The sequence below is a fragment of the Phyllostomus hastatus genome, unplaced genomic scaffold (assembly GCF_019186645.2).
Source record: "Phyllostomus hastatus isolate PE091 unplaced genomic scaffold, TTU_PhHast_1.1 phas_contig_196, whole genome shotgun sequence".
Classification (NCBI taxonomy): Eukaryota; Metazoa; Chordata; class Mammalia; order Chiroptera; family Phyllostomidae; genus Phyllostomus; species Phyllostomus hastatus.
Genome location: NW_025333709.1, coordinates 13999588 through 14017983, shown reverse-complemented (window position 1 = coordinate 14017983; position 18396 = coordinate 13999588). Strand labels below are relative to the sequence as shown.

Here is an 18396-nt window from a genome sequence, read left to right as displayed (position 1 = left end):
GAGGCAGCCACCCACAGAGGATCTGATCTCGTTAAGAAATAGGCGTCAGCTTGAACACTGCTGCGATTGCATCTCAAACCCATCAGCTGGTGAAAAGGGAGCTTGGATCAGAAGGTCTGAGCAAAACATTGAAAGGGAGATTACGAAGAATGGCGTTTATTGAAGGGTCAGAGCCATGAAAGCAGAACAGACCCAACAATTGGAGTGAAAATTGAAAGTAATTGATAAAGACTATGCAGAATTTAAGACTTCAGGAAAAGAGGCAAAGAAATGCTCTAAGTACCTAGATGAGGAAAACCACATATAGTAATGTCGAAGAGTTTTCTGTGAACTCACAGGGAATATTAATTCAATGCCCTAAGTCAATTCAGATAAAATAAGGATGAATTCAAAGCCATATACGCGTGTGCAGATATATACATATTCATGTCTCCGTGTGTATGTGTGGGTGTGTGCAGCCATCTCTGGCATATAAAGAGAACCAGAAGAACAATTCTGGTGTTCTGATTTCTCCTGTTGAAAAGAATTGAAACTTTGCTATTAAGGATATTTCTGCATCGTTTTAGCACAGCAGTGCCAAGAAAATCCCCCAAATCATGTAAAGACTAGTTTTGTTTCGTTTTTAAATATTCAGGTCAATGGAAAGTGACTAAAGTTTTAAATGACTGTGAAATCATTTCCCAATATGTTTAATTTTGTGTCAAGGAGGGGAAATATGTGCCCACGAGTATGTCTTTCCATTCATACAAAGTTTGATGTGCTGGTAAACAGTATAGTCTTTTCCAATACACATTCCAGAACTTACATATCAATGAGTCAGTCATAATGGCCACTTTGGAAAGCAACACCATTATTCTAGTGATTCTGCAATTACCAAGAGTTCTTTAGAAATGTCTGTTTTTTTTTCTAAATTCTCTCCATTAATAATTACAAGTCATGAGAAGAGAAAAACATTTATGTAATCAAGTGCATTTTTAAACATTTACTAGTCATTATGCTAGATATGAAGGATGAATCGGATATCAGTCTGAAATAGGCAAGGTCTAAGATGGCAGCTACTAGGCAGCTACTATTATTTTATTGACTCAAAGCAGCATCACCAAGCATCTTTATCCATGTTATTTTTTACACTTTGATTGTTTCCAAAACTCAGATCTGCCTTCAGAGAATCAAGGTGTGCTACCACTAAGGGTACTCAAAATTCAGTCATCTTCAGCAATGAGCAATTCTCACATAGAAACGCTGTAAGATGCCTGGATGGTGGTGGAATAATTGTTTAGCTTCTCTGAGGAACTGCCCTTTGGGAGAGGAGTCACTGCAATGGCAACATTTTAGTATTTTTTAAAAGTATTCACTTTACTTTTATGTGTATTTCAATAGAGAGAGTATGTGTGTGTGCATTCCATTTTTAGCAAATATCTTAAATCTTAAAACATTTTCTCCTAGTGCACTAGTGGGTGTCCCAAGTAGCCCGCTCACAGCCTTGGGAGCAGATGAGATGCTCATTAATCTGTCTGCTGCAATTTGCTCCCCTTTTCCAGAATCCTAGGGAATCGGGTGGCTGAACTGGAGAAAAAATTAAGAACTCTGGAAGTTTCTGGTTTGTGGAGTCTTCCAGGTAAGCAGAACTTCATAAAATTTGTTTTCCTTTTTTTTTCAAAGGAAGCACTCTTGTAATTTGCAAAGAAGATTCTACCTCTTCCATGTCCTTTTATTTGAAGACCACTGCTGAGAAGTGTTTTAAACTTAGCAACTCTCATTCTGGAGGGAAATCAGAAAATTAAAATAAATATGCAGGTTCTTGTCTGTGTAACTATGCAGTTTTACTAATGTAAATTCTGAAATTGTCATTGTGTGTGTCTGTATGTTTTTTTAAGATATGTGTTTTTTTAAAAAACTTCGGGAATATAGGAAATTGTTTCATTATCGTAACCCGTAGGTGTCTTATAAAGATTTTTTTTATCAATTGAATCCTCACCCCTACCAATGAAGGTAAGAATATACAGAGATTTGTTCAGTTTGATCATCGGCCCTAAAACTTAAAATCAGAAGAACAAGTGCTCCGACAAAAGGCACTTCACAGCCTCCCCCTGCTGCTCTCTACCCCCCGTCCCGCTTGTGATGTGGCTTAAAAATCAAAATCTCCCGTGTGGAGTCTTCCTCACAGTTGTGCACAAGAGAAAACCCCGATGCTTCACTTTAATTAGCTATATTTACTCTCTTGTCTTGAAGAAAAATGCCCCCTTCATGAGATGCAGGTCAGTCATGCCCCCTTTTTTCTTTACAGCTCCAGAAAAGTGGGCTTATCATTTCCCTCTGTGTCCTTTCCCCCTAGAACCAACATTGTACATATACTTCAGTTACTTACCCTTTCTGCGCCAACTGGTCTCCCAACTGGCCTCCTCTACCCTTGATTTGTATCTGTTACTTCCCTATAACGTACAGTGAATGAAAATTGCAGCAGGGATATGGACAACAGCACGTCTCTTAATGTAAATCTGCATCGCTGCCGTAGGTTGCCTGGAAGTGTGTTTCATAAATTGGAATTTTTAGCCGTGATTCTGAAGTGGAGGTCAAAAGACCTAACAGAACTAATTAGTGGCGAGTGCCATCCTGGGGATTTGAATGATCCATTTTGCACAAGAACCTTTTGATGCGGTTAAAACCTTATCTGCTTTGAAAGCCTTTCTTTTATTGCATTGAATTTCAACACAGTCAGGCAAATTTATCGTTTATTTGTCCAGTCAGATTGCTATTTCTGTGCATGTACTGAAGTTTTGATTTTTTTTCCTCCTCTCCAAATGACTTAGTGAAATTTCACAATGTTTTATTTCTACAACTTATGTAAAAAGCTGGAAGTTGAATAACAATGAATGCTGAGAATTTTCTGTCTTTGGTGATGTTGGGTCTAGTTTGGAATGGCTATTATGCAATAATAATTGTTTCTTTCCTTCCTTTTGCTGCCTGAAGGCCTGAGCTACAATGTTTCAGTAGGATTTGGGAGTATGTTCTATTTGAAATATCTGTGTTTGTGGCTAATATCAGTAGTGCATTAATATCATCCCTGCATGTAAATAAACAGAGATGCATTCTCTATGTATCCTTGTCCTTCCCTGGTTAGAACAGTTCATTGAAATCGAGAATTCAATTAGTACAAAACAAATATTAAATGGTAAAATTAGCTTTGAGGGACCCAGCTGAGTAGATTTTATGCCATGGCTTGTCTGTTCTAATCTCCAGCCTCCACATAGATGCAAAGTGGGAGGACAGGAAAAAGAGTGGCGATTGCTCGGTGGGATAGCACTGCCCTGGAACAGGGATGGAAGATGTTGCAATGAAGCATCGTCTCATGCTCACTCTCGAAGCCTCCTGGGGAGAGTGAGGGAGTAGGCCCCTTCCGGTGCAACACTGGTCCCTTCTGTCTGCTCATTGTTTTACGGCTCCATTCTGTCTGCTCATTGTTTTACGGCTCCATCAAAGAGCTGAATGGCAGAGCAAGAGGCAGTATGTTCTTTTCCTCCTCCTCTTCTCCTCTTCCCACTTTTTCCTCCTTCCACTTCCTCCTCCTCTTCCTCTCCCTTTCCCCAAATAGGAGGCACATTACAGTGTTTTCAGCCAACTGGAGGAAACTAGGTCCCCAGGGTTCCAGAGAACTGCTAGCTCTCCCTTATCTACCAGCATCTTGAAAGCATCAGTGTCTCCTCCAATCAACCAGCCCATCAGTGTGTTTGATCCCTTTTCGAGCACCACCTCAGTGGATGTAGTTCTGCACCAGGTGTTCTAAGACATGCCCCTTGCCTGCTCTAGGCACCCACTTTCCCATTAGGGAAGCAAGATGAGTATACACCAGGCAGTGAGAGGAAAGCGGAAGAGACTATGTGCTTAAGGGCTGAGTGATTACGACCCCCGTGTGGCAGGTGTCGGCCAAGGCCGGACCTGGAAGGGCACTTGAGAGCAAAACGTTCAAGGATGACGAGCACGTGGCATATAACACGCACCCCCATGACAGCGGCGGACACTGCACGTCAGTCACACGGCTCTTCTTCGATGGCCTCACGTGTGGCCCCCAGAGCGGTCTTCCACTGGGTGGCTTTCCAGAAAGCTGCCTCCTGCTCAGAGTGGACCTGTGGGAGAAAACACTTTCCTCTTTCCCAATCCAGTCTGGCTCCCTTGTTTGAGGTAAGGAAGTTTCCTTAGGAAGCCCGGGAAGTTAGGGGATACCTGAGACCACAGTGGCTGGTACGAGAACCCAGGTGTTCAGATCTTCCTTTCGGTGGTCCCCTGTGCCAGTGAGCTGCAGCTTGGAGAAGAGGCGATGGGTAGATCAGATCCTCTGGGGAATGGCTCACAAAGCCAGCTGGATTGGAGAAGAGGACGTCAGAAGCCAGAACAGTCTCTTCTGAGACACGAAAGGACAGTGGCGAAGGAGCCCACCCCTCATGGCTACGCAGGAGTACTTACTGCTGGGCGCTGGACGTGCTATGACTCTCTTTGCCTCTCTCCTCCCCCCCTCCTCACTCTCTCAGCCGACAGCATCTAGCTCTTGATGCTGTTTGGCAGACTTGGGGCAACCCGGCGAACTTGCTGGGGAGTAGACAAGCTTGACAAATGTCACAGCCTGTGGGGAAATCGTCTGGACAGCAGAGCATAGTCCACGCTTTGAACCAGTCCCTGGGAGGTAGAAAAGGTATGGGGCTATTGTGGGGAAACCAGACGGACAGTGGGCCGGCCCGAGGGACCACACCCCTTGGGTAGGGGTGACCCCCCCCACCCCCAGCCCCTGCCGGCCAGCCTCCTTCTCCCAGCCCTTTGCCGGCCTCTGCACGGAGGACAGGGCTTGGGGAGCGCCAGGAGGAGGAGGTGTCCTGGACGTGCTCGTGCTCTGAAGAGAAACCCTAAACGCCAGGCCAAGTCGGGTGAGAGCAGAGCCTGGCTCTTCAGGGTTTTCGTTTTCATTCTCTCCTCTCTGCCTGAAGCACCAGTCTGAGGAGGAAAATGTGCATTTTGAAAGTTCTTGGTTCGTTTCAGAGAAGGAGTGAGGGGTGTTGTGTTAGAAAGAGTCAGCGGGGCTTCCAGAAGCCGACACCGGCTGAGTGGGTGGAGGGCCGGGGTGACCTTCGACCTTAGTTGAGGTTTGACCCTACTTTGTGGGTCACCCTTGCCCCGCTCCTCATCCTCCAGTCCGACAACCCACAGCGAAACTGTGGCACGGCAGCAGCCCATTGGATCAGAGCTCAGGTCAGCCAGTGTAAGTAGAACCTGGACTGAGTTAGAAACCATCCAGCTGGGGCCCTTCCAAGAGAGACCTTTGAACCCTGTAAATATTTTGCAAGGATGACCACATCTTGGCATGTTGCCTTAAGATGAGGAGACGCTCTCCTCAGGCGGGTACTCGGGGAGGTATGTCTCTTCTCCCCACTCCCTGCCTTGATCGGACATGAAGGAGTGGCGGCTGCTGTCTCCCTCCCCTGTGTGCCTGCTTCCCGGGGTCTTGGGGGGGTTTGATGTTGCTGGCTCCAGTGCCGTTTGGGGGGCTTTATGGGCTGGGTGATGCCCTGTGCGTTGAGAGGGCCACAGGCGGTCCACCCTGGAGAATTCCTCATGGCAGGACAGGCTTGGGATCTCAGCCAGCTTCCAGTTCTGCCCATAATTCTGATTCTTTGGCCACCAGGGCCTGGGGGACTTGGAAAGCTGGTTGTTCACAGAGGGGCAGGGTGTGTCTCTTACTGAGTCCCCTTAAAGCCAGAGAGCTGCCAGCCTACCTGCTAGAAAAAAGGTGGGTCAAGAGATGCTTTTCTTTCCCCACCTGGAGGGCAGTAGCTGTTGCCTGTGGCGAGAAACAGAGAGAAGTCCATCCTGAGGCGTCTGCTGTGGGTTCAGAGTGACCATTAAGCCCTCCAGGTGTTTCCAGGTGGTCCCTTTGCAGCTCCGAGGGGAGACCCGATTGTGTTGACTTCACTCCAAGAATCTCTCAACAATATCCCAATGGTTCCCTTTGGGAAGCCTCCCCAGCCTACGAACAGGAAGATTTCTGGGGTTTTGCCGTGTGTGAGGAGTAGCCGTGTTGGTGGGGAACGAGAGGGTCGGCTCCTATTGGATTTCTGTCCTTCTGGGAAGACCCTCCGAGAGCCGAGAAACCGGAGTGCCACGGCTGCTAATAACACACGCCATCTGCCTGGGGCCGCGGCCCGCAAGACATCAGGATTCCCGAGGATGCATCTGCCATTTATTCACACGTTTATCAGATGATTATGGAGCACCTACCACGTGCAAACTCTCTACTGCAGTCTCGGGAATCAAGTTAATAAGATATGGCCAAACGGGAGGATGGTGCCATAAACAAACTGAGGACTCAGACCTAGAGTCCAGGTTCACCGAAGGAGTGAACGTCTTCCCACGAATACTGCTCTGTGCGCTGTGGAGCCTGAAACTAAGGTCACAGAACTTTAGAGCCTCTGCCTTGAGCCCCATTGAATGGCTTGGCTTCAGAAAGGGTCTTGAGCCAAGCTGGACAGCTAGGGCTGGAGGGCAGGCTGGGACGTGGCCCCTGGGGTTTGGGGTTCACCACAGCGGTTCCCACCAAGAGGGTTCACCAGGGGAATGCCGAGGCCTCGTGGAGCGAAGTCCGGGATCCAGTCCTGCCTGCTGGGCCCTTTGGGCTGCTGCGGCAGCCGCCCTTCATGTCTGTGTGTTTCGAGTCTGTGTTCGCAGAGCTCCGGTTTCAAAGCCATGCTTCCCCGCTCCTCACCTCCATCACTCGCCACGGCCTTCAAAGTGGAGTCCTAACGCTTTTCCTTCTCTCCTTCTCTCTGCCTCGTATGCTCTCTATCTGCTTAGGGAGTTCATGCAATTAGATCAAAGGTTTGGGCTGCTCTGGGACTCTCCGTTCTAAGTGAAAGTTTAGCTGTGATCATTTGAGGGACCTGATACTACCTGACTTACCACAGAGTTATTATTCACTCTTAATGACCAGATCAAATTAAATCGGATATAGTGTATGTGACAGTGCTGTGGAAGGTGCCTTGTAAAGTAGTGATTTCAGTAGGAGCCATTTATTGAGTGCTGACTCAATGCCTAACATCAAAACCACCCAGTGAGGTGCGTGCTGTTATTTGTTCTCATTTAACAGGCAAGGGCCCTGTGGCTCAGACAGGTTAAGTGACTTGCCTAGAGTCACCCAGCTAGGAAGGGACAGAGTCCAGAACACAAACATTGCAGTGCGGCTCTAAAGCCTGTGCACCCAAGCACCCTGCTGGTATTTGTAGTGTTACTGTGTCACCCTCATCAATGCCACCCCGTGTTTGGCTGACATACAGGCTGCCCCTTACTGGTGGTGCATTTGTGGGCAGCCATATCCTAAGCAGACTCTCAGGGCACATAGACAGCCATTACCTGTCCTCATGTCACAGAAAGGGCCTGCTGGCCATTGCCCTTCCACAGTGTTACCTGTGACTGAAGAAGGTGCGTGTCTGCCAGCCAGTCCATTGCGTGGGGGTGAAGGCACTATAGCAGCAACCCCATTGAGACCCTAACATGTCCATTTTCCCCTTTTCCACAACAGGGGGCAAGGACACCATACTGTTCAGCGACCCCACCCTCCCCACCACGCAGAGGTCCAGATCCCCGTTGCTGAAGCTGGTTGAGCAGCCCGCTGAGCACCAAGCAAACCCCAAGGATGGTAAGCACACCTTGATTTCTCGTCTTTGCTTGGCTTGTGCCTGGCACAGAGGAGGGCTCAGTGCACATCAGTCCTTGCCCTTCTCACAGCTTTGGGGCACTGTTGGGTTGCTCCTGGTGTTCCTCAGTTACTTCTTTCTTGGTGCTTACGTGGGCTCGTTGTGTCTGGAGCTTCCAGAGGAAGAACACAGGCCCCTGCACGCTGTGCACAGTGAGTTCAGAGACTATTAACAGTGGCTCAGAGGTGAAGGGTGAGGCCTTTTTAAAAAAGATTTTATTTAATTATTTTTAGAGAGGGGAGGGAGGGAGAGAGAGAGAGAGAGAAACATCAATGTGCAGTTGCTGGAGGTCATGGCCTGCAACCCAGGCATGTACCCTGACTGGGAATTGAACCTGTGACACTTTGGTTCCCAGCCCACGCTCAATCCACTGAGCTACGCCAGCCAGGGCTAGAGTGAGGCCTTTTTTTGGACAACTTGGGTTCGTATTCCAGCCCCATGTCACACTGGCTGTGAGGACTTGGGCTAGTAGCGTCAGCCTCTGTTTTCTTACCTATAAGTGACGGTGCCAACCTCAGAAAATTCCTGGCACGTCACCTGGCACATGGTAAGTGGCCTGGGGATCAGTTGCATGGGGAAAAAGTCCTCTGCTCTACCAGGCACACTTTCTGGATGCCGAGTGTTCTGAAGGGGACCATTTAGGGAGCAGGTGAGCCAGCAGGTGTGAGAGCCAGATCTCTTCCCAGGTGGCAGTCTTGCCTCTCCAACTAAACTGCCCTTCGCATCTTTCTCAGTTTGGCTCATCTTCTTCCTCCATCCCTGGTGTGGTTGCCAGCTTCCAAAAGGCTCCACATGACCCCCTCCTCCTGCCACTCAGGTCCTTGTGTAGTCAGTCCTCTGCTGCACTGTGTCCAGGGTGATCTGTGTAACTACACAACACAGCAGAAGTGACAGTATGTGACTCCCAAGGCTAGGTCATAAAAGACATGTGGCGTGTGCTTTGCTCTTTCTGTTTCGGATCATTCACTCTGGAGGAAGCTGGCTGCCATATTATGAGGACACTCAAGCAGCCCTACGTGCATTTGTGTGGTGTGGAGCTGAGGCCTCCAGCCATTGGCCGAGTGAGGGAGCCATCTGGGAGGCAGGTTCTCCAGCCCCAGCCAAGCCGTCAGCTCAGGAGAGACCATTAACCAGAACCACTCAGATACACTGCACCCAGGCTCCTGAGTCTTAATGCTGCTAAGTTTTGAGGTCATATGTTACACAGCAGTACATGACTAATACGCCCTGCATGTGGGTGTCAAGGACCTTTCCTTGAACATCTACATTTTTCTCTCCATCTTCTCTTGCTGCAGAGTCATGCCTTCAACCATCACCTCCATGAAAACATTCTCGCGATATTTTCCCCCACTGGGTCCATCTGCAGAGTTGCAGTCCCACATTTCCCCCAGTTCAAACTTTCCTACCCAGGTACCCTATGGACTTCTCAAGAATGACACCAGCAACTCTTCCTGCCTTGTCCCCTCGTCGCCACGCTCCCAGCTACCCAGGCTCCACACCTTCGAGTCATCACGAGCACGGCCAACTTTCCTTCCCCTCCCCTTCCGCTTGTGGTTTCCAGCCCAGCCCTTTCCTTAGAGCTCCTTGTACCTCTGCTCCTACCACCGCTGACTCAGCACGGGCCCCGCTCTAGCTCCTCGGCAGGGCTCTTGTCCTCTCCTGACCTCATTCCCATCTTCACCCTGCTGCTTTAATGTGAAGCCCCTGGAGCTGTACCCACCTCTTTGTACCCGCTCCAGACTCTGCCGTGGCTGCTTGAACTCACGGCTCTGCGGCCTTGTCTAGCCTGCCTTTCTAACCTTACGGTCCTCTGGCATGAAAACTGTGCTTGATCAAAACACAAAACTGTGCTAATCAGCTCAATCAGTTAGCTATTTTTGTATAACAGACCACTGCAAGAGTTAGAACTTAGAGCAACAACGAGGCCAAAAGGGCTATTTATCACAGGCCTTTGGGTCAGATGGGTGGGTCTGCTAATCTGAGCCGAGCTGGACAAGCTCGCTCACACCTCAGCACAGCTGTATTTTGGAGCCTGTGCTGATCACTCATCGTAGTGCTGGAACGGTAAGAATAGAAGTGAGGACAGGTCTGGGTTTCAACAGAGAGGTTCCCCCGGCACATGCAGGGAGACTTCCTGGAGCGCCCCCCGGGACTTGGACGGGTCACACACTGGCCAGAAGACAAGGCCGGGTCTTCCCAGCCAGCAGCATGTGGCTATTTGCGAGGCTGGTCTGTAACACAGCATGGCCCGCTGTGCATTCTGGAACATGTCTTGGCCAGTGGTCATCCCGCGCCAGCATCCAGTGTCTGCGTGCAGAGCCAAGCCCCCGTCTGCTCTGGGCTTGCTGAGCCCCCAGGTGGGCCTGGGCCTGCTACGCAGACGTGGAGCATGAGCCTGGCTTGATTTTCACAGGAGTGGCATAAGTGATGGCCTGATTCAAATGAGAGCTTCCAGGATTCCATCATTAGCTCTCATTGTTCCAGCCCCGGCCCTCGGCAGCACAGGCAGGAACAAGGAAGCATTTATGTAGCTGCGATCGGCGTTGGGGCTGGCCTGCCTCCTCACCACTCTCTGATTAACTCCAACGGGAAGCAGCTCACACTGGGGGGGACAAAGCCCATCAGGGATCAGTTAACAAAAGAAGACGGATGTCCCCCTTGGGCCAGTGGGAGGGGAGGGGGCACATTTTTAGGTAACCAGCAATCTATCCTTCAAAGAGCTCCTGTTTCTTCATTGTCTTTGGGAGAAACTATTTTTTCTCTCCCCACTATTTATGTCATAATGCATTTGTATCAGTTGATTGCCTCATCATTATTAATATGGGTGTTGTTATTAATAACTATTAATGATACTAATTCTGTTTGCCAAAACAGCACGGGATAATTACTGTTATTTATAATAATATTTTCCAACTCCAGGCAAGTTCAGAAATCTTGCTTTTATGAAAATGGCAATGCTGTGTGTCTGTTCTCGCAGGGAAGATGAAACTTCCACAGCTTAAGAGTTAGTGTTCCAGAATCGCAGAATTACAGGAAGATTTTGCGCTCACTGCAGGGAACCAGAGGCCCTAGTTTTGGTTCGACAGTCACGGCATCTTCAGTAACTTTGTTGGGTCTCCTGGTAATGACTTCAGTATATTTCTTAGACACCTGTTGGGTAAACAAAGGGGAGGAGTGTTTTGGTAAACCTGCCATGGACCCATGAGCTAGTCCTGGAGCCAGGCCTCTATATCTTTAAGGCCCTGGGGCTCTGAAAAGCTGGCCTTCATCAGAAAGTCACCCCTGGCAGAAGTAAACAGTAGAATTTCAGCTTCTCCCATTCCCTTTGCAGCTGTGCTTTGACCTCTAATGACCACTGCAGTTTTGCTCCCCTCCCCACACCCCAAAATCAAAGTTTCAAAGCTCTCCCTGCTAATCTCAGAGGCCTGCCATTTTTAGAAAGATTCTCACATTTGATTATGTGCAGACTGCCACCTAAAGAAATAACGCAAGGCCTGCCCTGGCTGGTGTGGCTCAGTGGATTGAGCGCAGGACTGTGAACCAAAGGGTCGCTGGTTCGATTCCCAGTCAGGGCACATGCCTGGGTATTGGGCCAGGTCCCCGGTAGGGGGCACATGAGAGGCAACCACACATTGGTGTTTCTTTCCCTCTCTTTCTCCCTCCCTTCTGCTCTCTAAAAATAAAATCTTAAAAAAAAAATAAAAAAGAAGTGGCACAAGGCAAACTGCCAATGGCCAGAAGTCCCCAGTCTAATTAGACCACCCTCACTCAAATGTAAATGAAGGTGGAGAAGATTAACCTGACCCACAGTAAAAACACCATAAATGCTTTAGGGATTAGGTTGTTACTGGTAAGGTTAATTAATTGTTCGGGGCCACCCGAATACACTGTTAAGTGTCCTGGAAGAAATAACGTCATAAGAGTAATTTCCAGACGGAGTTTATTCATCTCACGCGGGTAAAAAATTTCGCTGCAGAAAAGACCATCATTTACTCCTCCTGAATACAGCTTCTCGCTCCAGTCTGGAAGCTTCGTCATGTTGACTCAGTGTTGCCCATGCTCCCTGTGCAACCGCTATAAAAATTCCACTTGTTACTGTGAAAATTCTGTGACTGCTTCCCTTAGCACCTCAGAAGTAGCTACATGTTTGTGTGAGTTAGAAATGTCTTTCTCATCTTTTTTTTGAAAGTGCCATTTGTAAGAACTTTTAGGGTAGCAACTTGAATACAGCCTGGAAAGAGTACCATAAATTCAAGGATTGTTTTATTTATTAATACATAGTATTTAAATAGATGAATATATTCATTTATTCATGAATTAATGCATATATCCATAGATTCAGACATTTAATAAGCTATTGATTGAGCCCCTCCTATAGAACATTGGCAGAGTTAAAAAATTAATCTGCTACGGTCTTATACTTCAGCTGGTTTTTATAAGCTAACTCTATATAGGTAATCATTTAAGGATAAAAAGAAATACTGTGTTCCCTTGGAGGTCCAGACACAGCCTTGGGATTAGGACGCTGGAGAGACTACTTCTGGCCAGAGTTAATCAGGTCGGCTTCATGGAGGAGGTGGAGGTGGTGCTGACTGTTGAAGTTGGGCATCTGGATACAAAAAGGAATGATGGTCACAGAGGGCAGGGCTGGGATGCCGTTGAGGTTTGGTGTGGCTGGAGTCTAGGGGTATAAGGAGAAGAGCTGGGGTGTCAAGTAGAAAGGTCATGGATGTTGTTGGGTCGTTCAAGTTCTTGAATGCCAGGCTGAGCGAGGGCTTGGGCTTTGTTCCTGTGGCAGTGGCAGACTCGAAGGCCTTATAGCTGGGGGAGGGCACAGTCGGATTTGTGTTTTAAGCTCGCAGGGCTTCTCAGACTGTAATGTGCACCCAGATTGCCCCCAATCTTGTTACAGATGCAGATTCCAAACCAGTAGGTCTGGGGTAGGGCCCCAGAGCCTGCATGTTGAACAAGCTCCCAGGTGATGCAGCCACGGCTGGTCCGCGGACCCCACTTTGAGAAGCAAAGCTTTAGGGAAGGTCCTTCTCCCGACAGATTGGGTGAGAGCAGGAGACTAGGAGCAAAGGAACCGATTAGGAGCTAACATAATGATCCTGGCTGGACAGAACTGAATGGTTACTTTTTTCTATCAAGGAACTTGCTTTATTCACTCATTTATACACTATGGCTTTCATTGTAAGTACAAGTAATGGTCTCATTTCAGGTACAATACCTGCTGAGGTCAGTGAGTTCTCTGGAGAGTAATACATAGTTACCCGTGACTAAGCACACACTTTAGACAGTGCAGTGCACATTTGTTTGAACTTCTGTCCCTGGGACTTTTTCTATGGATATCAAACAGGCTAAAGAGAAAGGACATGGCTTCATTTGAAGGTGAAAGCAAATGTGTATGGGAGGGACGGGAGAGGTGTGGGCACAGTGGCCATGGGCAGAGGGAGACCTGTAGCCAGCTTCCCCAGTGATTCTAGCCGGCTTCCCCAGTGATTCCAGCCGGCGGTGTGGTATGCGCAGCCAGCAGCTCTGTCTGTGTCCATCTTCTCTCCTTTCGCTGGGCCCCGCCCCCTCCTCGTTCCAGTAGCTTCAGTTCAGCCTTACGGTCAGTCTCTTCTCTCGAGTGTTTCATTTCTTCTGAAGTTTCGCAGACTTTTCTTTAGCAGTGTTCAGCCATCGCAAGTTTCTTAAAACATTAAATACTATTTTAAGTAACTAAATGCTCAACAACACATCCAGCTTTTAAATTAAATGGATGCTCAAAACACGTCTATTCTTTTTTTTAATTTTATTTTTCAGTTACCGTGGACACTTAATATTATTTTATATTAGTTTCAGGTGTACTGCCTGGTGGTTATGCATTTGTATAATTTGTGAAGTGATCCCTCCATGTTTCCAGCACCCACCTGGCCCCATACCTGGTCATTATATTCCTGGTGATTGACTATATTCTCCATGCTGTACTTTAATAATACTTTACTTATCACCATGATTATTTTGTAACTACCAGCCTGTACTTCTAATCCCTTCACCTTTCTGATCCAGTCCCCCAAATGCCCCTCCCCTCTGGCAACCACCAGTCTGTTCTCTGTCTATGAATCTATCTCTGTTTTGTTCATTTATTTTGTTCTTTAGGTTCTGTATATAAATAAAGCATGTGGTATTTGTCTTTCTCAGTCTGACTTATTTCACTTAGCATAATACCCCCTAGGTCCATCTTTCATGCTGTTACAAATGGTAAGATTCCATTCCTTTTAATGGCTAAGCAATATTCCATTGTATATATGTACCATGTTTTTATCCAGTTGTCCATTAATGGGTATTTGGGTTGCTTCCATGTCTTGGCTGTTATAAATAATGCTGCAATGGACATAGAGGTGCATATATCTTTTTGAATTAGTGTTTCGGGTTTCTTTATAACTAGAAGTGGGATTGGATATATACCCAGAAGTGGAATTGCTGGGTCATAAGGCAGTTCCATTTTTAATTTTTTGAGGAAACTTCACATTGCTTTCCATAGTGGCTGCACCAATCTGCATCCCCACCAACAGTGTGTGAGGATTCCTTTTTTGCAACATTTCACCAATACTTGTTTGTTGATTTATTGATGATAGCCATTCCGACCATTATAGGGTGATATCTCATCGTGGTTTTAATTTGCATTTTGCTGATGATTTGTGACGTTGAGCATCTTTTCACATGTCTGTTGGCCAACCATATGTCGTCTTTGGAAAAGTATTTGTTTAGGACTTTTGCCCATTTTTTAATTGGAGTGGGTTTTTTTTTTTGGTGTTGAGTTTTATGAGTTCTTTATAAATTTTGGGTATCAACTCCTTATCAGAAGTATTATGGGCAAATATCTTCTTCCATTCAGTAGGCTGTCTTTTTGTTTTGTTTATGGTTTCCTTCGCTGTGCCAAAAGTTTTTAGTTTGATGTATTCCCATTTGTTTATCTTCTCTTTTATTTTCCTTGCCTGGGGAGATAGAGAAATATTGCTAAGGGAAATGTCATTGAGTTTACTGCCTGTGTTTTCTTTTAGGAGTTTTATGGTTTCAGGTCTTTAATTCATTTTGAGTTTATTCTTGTGTATGGTGTAAGAAGGTGGTCTCATTTCATTTTTTTTGCATGTATCTGTCCAATTTTTCTAACAACATTTATTGAATAGACTGTCTTCACCCCATTGTCTGTTTTGTCTCCTTTGTCATATATTAATTGACCATAGAGGCATGCATTTATTTCTGGGGTCTCAAATCTGCTCCGTTTACCTATGTGTCTGTTTCACCCCACTGCCCTGTGCTTTGATTGCTGCACCCTTGTAGTGTGTTTCAATTTCAAGTAGGATGACGTCTTCAGCTTTCTCCTTTCTCAAGATCACTGTGGCTGTTCAGAATCTTTTGTGGTTCTATATGTATTTTTGGATTAGTTGTTGTAGTTCTATAAAAACTGACATTGGTATTTTGATACGCATTACATTGAATCTGTAGATTGCTTTGGGTAGTATGGACATTTTAAAGATGTTAATTCCTTCTATTCTTGAGCACAGTATATGCTTCCATTTACTGTGCTCAAGAATAGAAACCTTCTTCATTTTCTTTCTTCAAAGTCTTATAATTTCCCAAGTACAGGTCTTTTACCTTTTTTAGGTTAAATTTATTCCTAGGTAATTTAATTTTATTCAGTTGTAAATGGATTTTTTTTTAGTTTCCCTTTCTGACAGTTTATTATTGGAGTATAAAAATGCAACCAATTTCTGAATATTTATTTTGTATCCTGCTACTTTATGAATTCATTTATCAGTTCTAGTCATTTTTTGGTGTAAACTTTAGGGTTCTCTATGTACAATATCATGTCATTTGCAAATAAAGACAGTTTTACTTCTTCCTGTACATACAGGGTGTCCAACCTTTTGGCACCTGTGGGCCACACTGGAAGAAGAAGAGTTTTCTTGCACCACACATTAAATACATTGTGACATGTAATTACAAAAAAAAAAATCTCATACTGTTTTAGGTAAATTTACAATTTTGTGTTGGGCTGCATTCACAGCCACCCTGGTCTGCATGTGGCCTGTGGGCTGCAGTTTGGACACCCCTGCTTTGCAATTTGAGTGCCTCTTATTCTTCTTATCTGTTGCTATGGCTAGGACTTCCCATACTTTATTGAAGAAGAGTGATGAAAGTGGACATCCTGTCCACTTTCCTGATCTTAAGAAAAATGTTTTTAGCTTTTCCCTGTTGAGTATGATGTTAGCTGTGGATTTGTCGTATGTGGCCTTTATTATGTTGAGGTATGTTCTTCTCTATCCCCACTTTGCTGAGAGTTGTTGTCATAAATGGATGCTGAATTTTGTCAAATGCTTTTTATTTCTGTATCTGTTGACATGATTATATGATTGTCATCTTTCATTTTGCCTGTGTGGTATATCACATTAGTTGATTTACAGGTATTGAACCAACCTTGCATTTCAGGAATAAATCCCATTTGATTATGGTGTATGGTCCTTTTAGTATATTGCCGAATTCTGTTTGCTAATAATTTATTGAGGATTTTTGCATCTATGTTCACCAGGGATATCAGTGTATAATATGTTTTCTTCATAGAGCCTTTATCTGGTTTTGGAATAAGGATAATGCTGGGCTTGTAAATGAGCGTGGGAGTCTTCCCTCCTCTTGAATTTTTTCTGAATAGTTTGAGGGTAAGTGTTGATTTTTCTTTGATGTTCAGTAAAATTCCTCTGTGAAGTCATCTGTCCAGGACTTTTTTCTTTTTTTTTTTTTTTGGATTACTGCTTGAATTTCATTTGTTATGATTGGCCTTTTCCTATTTTTTGTTTCTTCTTGGTTCAGTCTGAGAAGATTGTATGTTTTTAGTAATTTATCCATGTCTTCCAGATTGTCTAATTTGTTGGCATTTAATTGTTAATATAGTATTTTCTTATAATCTTTTGTGTTTCTGTGGTGTCAGTTGTCACTTTCTTTCATTTCTGATTTTAGATTTTTGGGTCTTCTCTCTTTTTTCCTTGATGAGTCTGGTTTAAGATTTATCAGTCTTGTTTATTTTTTCAAAGGACCAACTCATGTTGTCATTGATTTTTTTATAGTGTTGTCTTAGACTCTATTTCAACAGGTTCTATTCTTAAGAAACACTCTTATGCATTATATCAAAATTAAAGTGGGTCACACATATAGTAGTATTAGTATATGCTGCAGAAATTCTAAGCTGCATTTTAAATCAAATGTTTTACATTCTGTCATTTCTTAGGTTGTATCTACTTAGATTTATGTACTTTTAAATACATAATCTTTCTAAATTATATGACTAATCCTCAAAAATTCACATAATTCTTATCAACAGTCGCCTGCCAGTACAGACACAAACCAGAACATGCAGTCTGATTTCAGTATTCGAAGTACAAAGAGCAGACAAAACTCATCCTTGCACCTTGAAGTAGGGTAGTGGTCACCCTTCGCAGAAAAGAAGTGACTAGGAAGGGGGTCCAGGTGGGGTCTAGACTGGATCATGTTTGTGGGGCATCAGTGGTACTTTGTTATCCCAGCTGCTAGTTACATGGCATGTGCACTCCATGAAGATTAACTGAGGGGTAGATTTAGGATTTTTGTATACTTCTATGTATGTGTACAAATCTATGTATGCTATGCTTCCATCAGAAAAAAAGAGAGAGAAGTAAGGAATTACTATTTTTTAATATTCTTGAATGCTTAGAATGTTCCAAGCACTGTGAGCGAGTCAGGCGATGTCCCTACATACATTCTAGAATAAGGTACATGTGTGAAATGCTGAGCGCCAAGCCCAGTACAGCAAAGCACCTAGGGAGCTGGCGTCATTCACTGCAGGAAGGAGAGAAACCAGACGGTGCAGGCAGACTGGAAGGCAGCGTAGGATGGACACAAGGACACCGACAGGCGAGAGAACTGTGGGACATGGGGTTGCAGGGGGAGTGGGAGCAGGCCGGGGGAGGGGGCGGGAATCTAAGGGAAAGGAATTGAAGTTTCTCCTAAAAACCACAAGCCTCCAGCAGAAGGTTTTAAGCAGAAGAGGGTCAGAACAGGTCAACTTCCTTTCTGACCCTCCTACAGTTTGCTCTCTGGCTTTCTGCAAAGTTCCAGCTGTTAGCCCCAAAGTACACCTGCATGTGTGTCTCATGTAAGCCCGATGGCAGTGGGGTTCTACTCTGGTGCCACTGGGGGGACCAGGGAGTGCTCCCCAGGCCCCTCAGCCTGAGAGGCATCCACCCGGGCTGAAATCATCCCAGGGAGCCTCTTTCATACATTTCATCACTGTGTGTCCCCAGGGCTAAGAAAATCTTGACTTCTGGGAACCTTGGGGTTTGGTGTTGAATTCACATGTCCGGGTGCTTACAGCTCACTCCCCAGGTGCTTCCCAGTCATGCAGGGCCACTCTTGCTTGCTGGGTCTGGAGCGGGACCTCAGAGAGTCCCGCCCCTCATTCTCTCTCCGGGAAAAGGGAGAGAGGCCAGACAGGTCCGCCCCATCACAAAGCAAGTGTAGGAAATGAGGGTTAGACACCCACTCTCAGAGCCTGGCGTTCCCTCCTGTCTCCAATCAGTTACAGCTCGACAATTTCTATTGCTAGAGCAGGGGCTTAGGGGACAGTTTAGCTGGGGACAGA

At 45.7% G+C, this 18396-nt stretch overlaps 1 protein-coding gene across 2 annotated transcripts in view; it reads left to right on the top strand.

The window, feature by feature from the left end:
- Positions 1-18396, top strand: part of CCDC149 (coiled-coil domain containing 149) — a 95930-nt gene that overhangs the window by 75846 nt on the left and 1688 nt on the right. Inside the window, exons 10-12 of one of the 2 annotated variants that reach the window (XM_045834496.1) lie at positions 1542-1618; positions 2971-3003; positions 7562-7678. In XM_045834496.1, the coding sequence (XP_045690452.1) occupies positions 1542-1618; positions 2971-3003; positions 7562-7678 (227 nt within the window). The remainder of the gene's footprint in view (positions 1-1541; positions 1619-2970; positions 3004-7561; positions 7679-18396) is intronic. The other variant, XM_045834497.1, reaches the window with a different exon arrangement.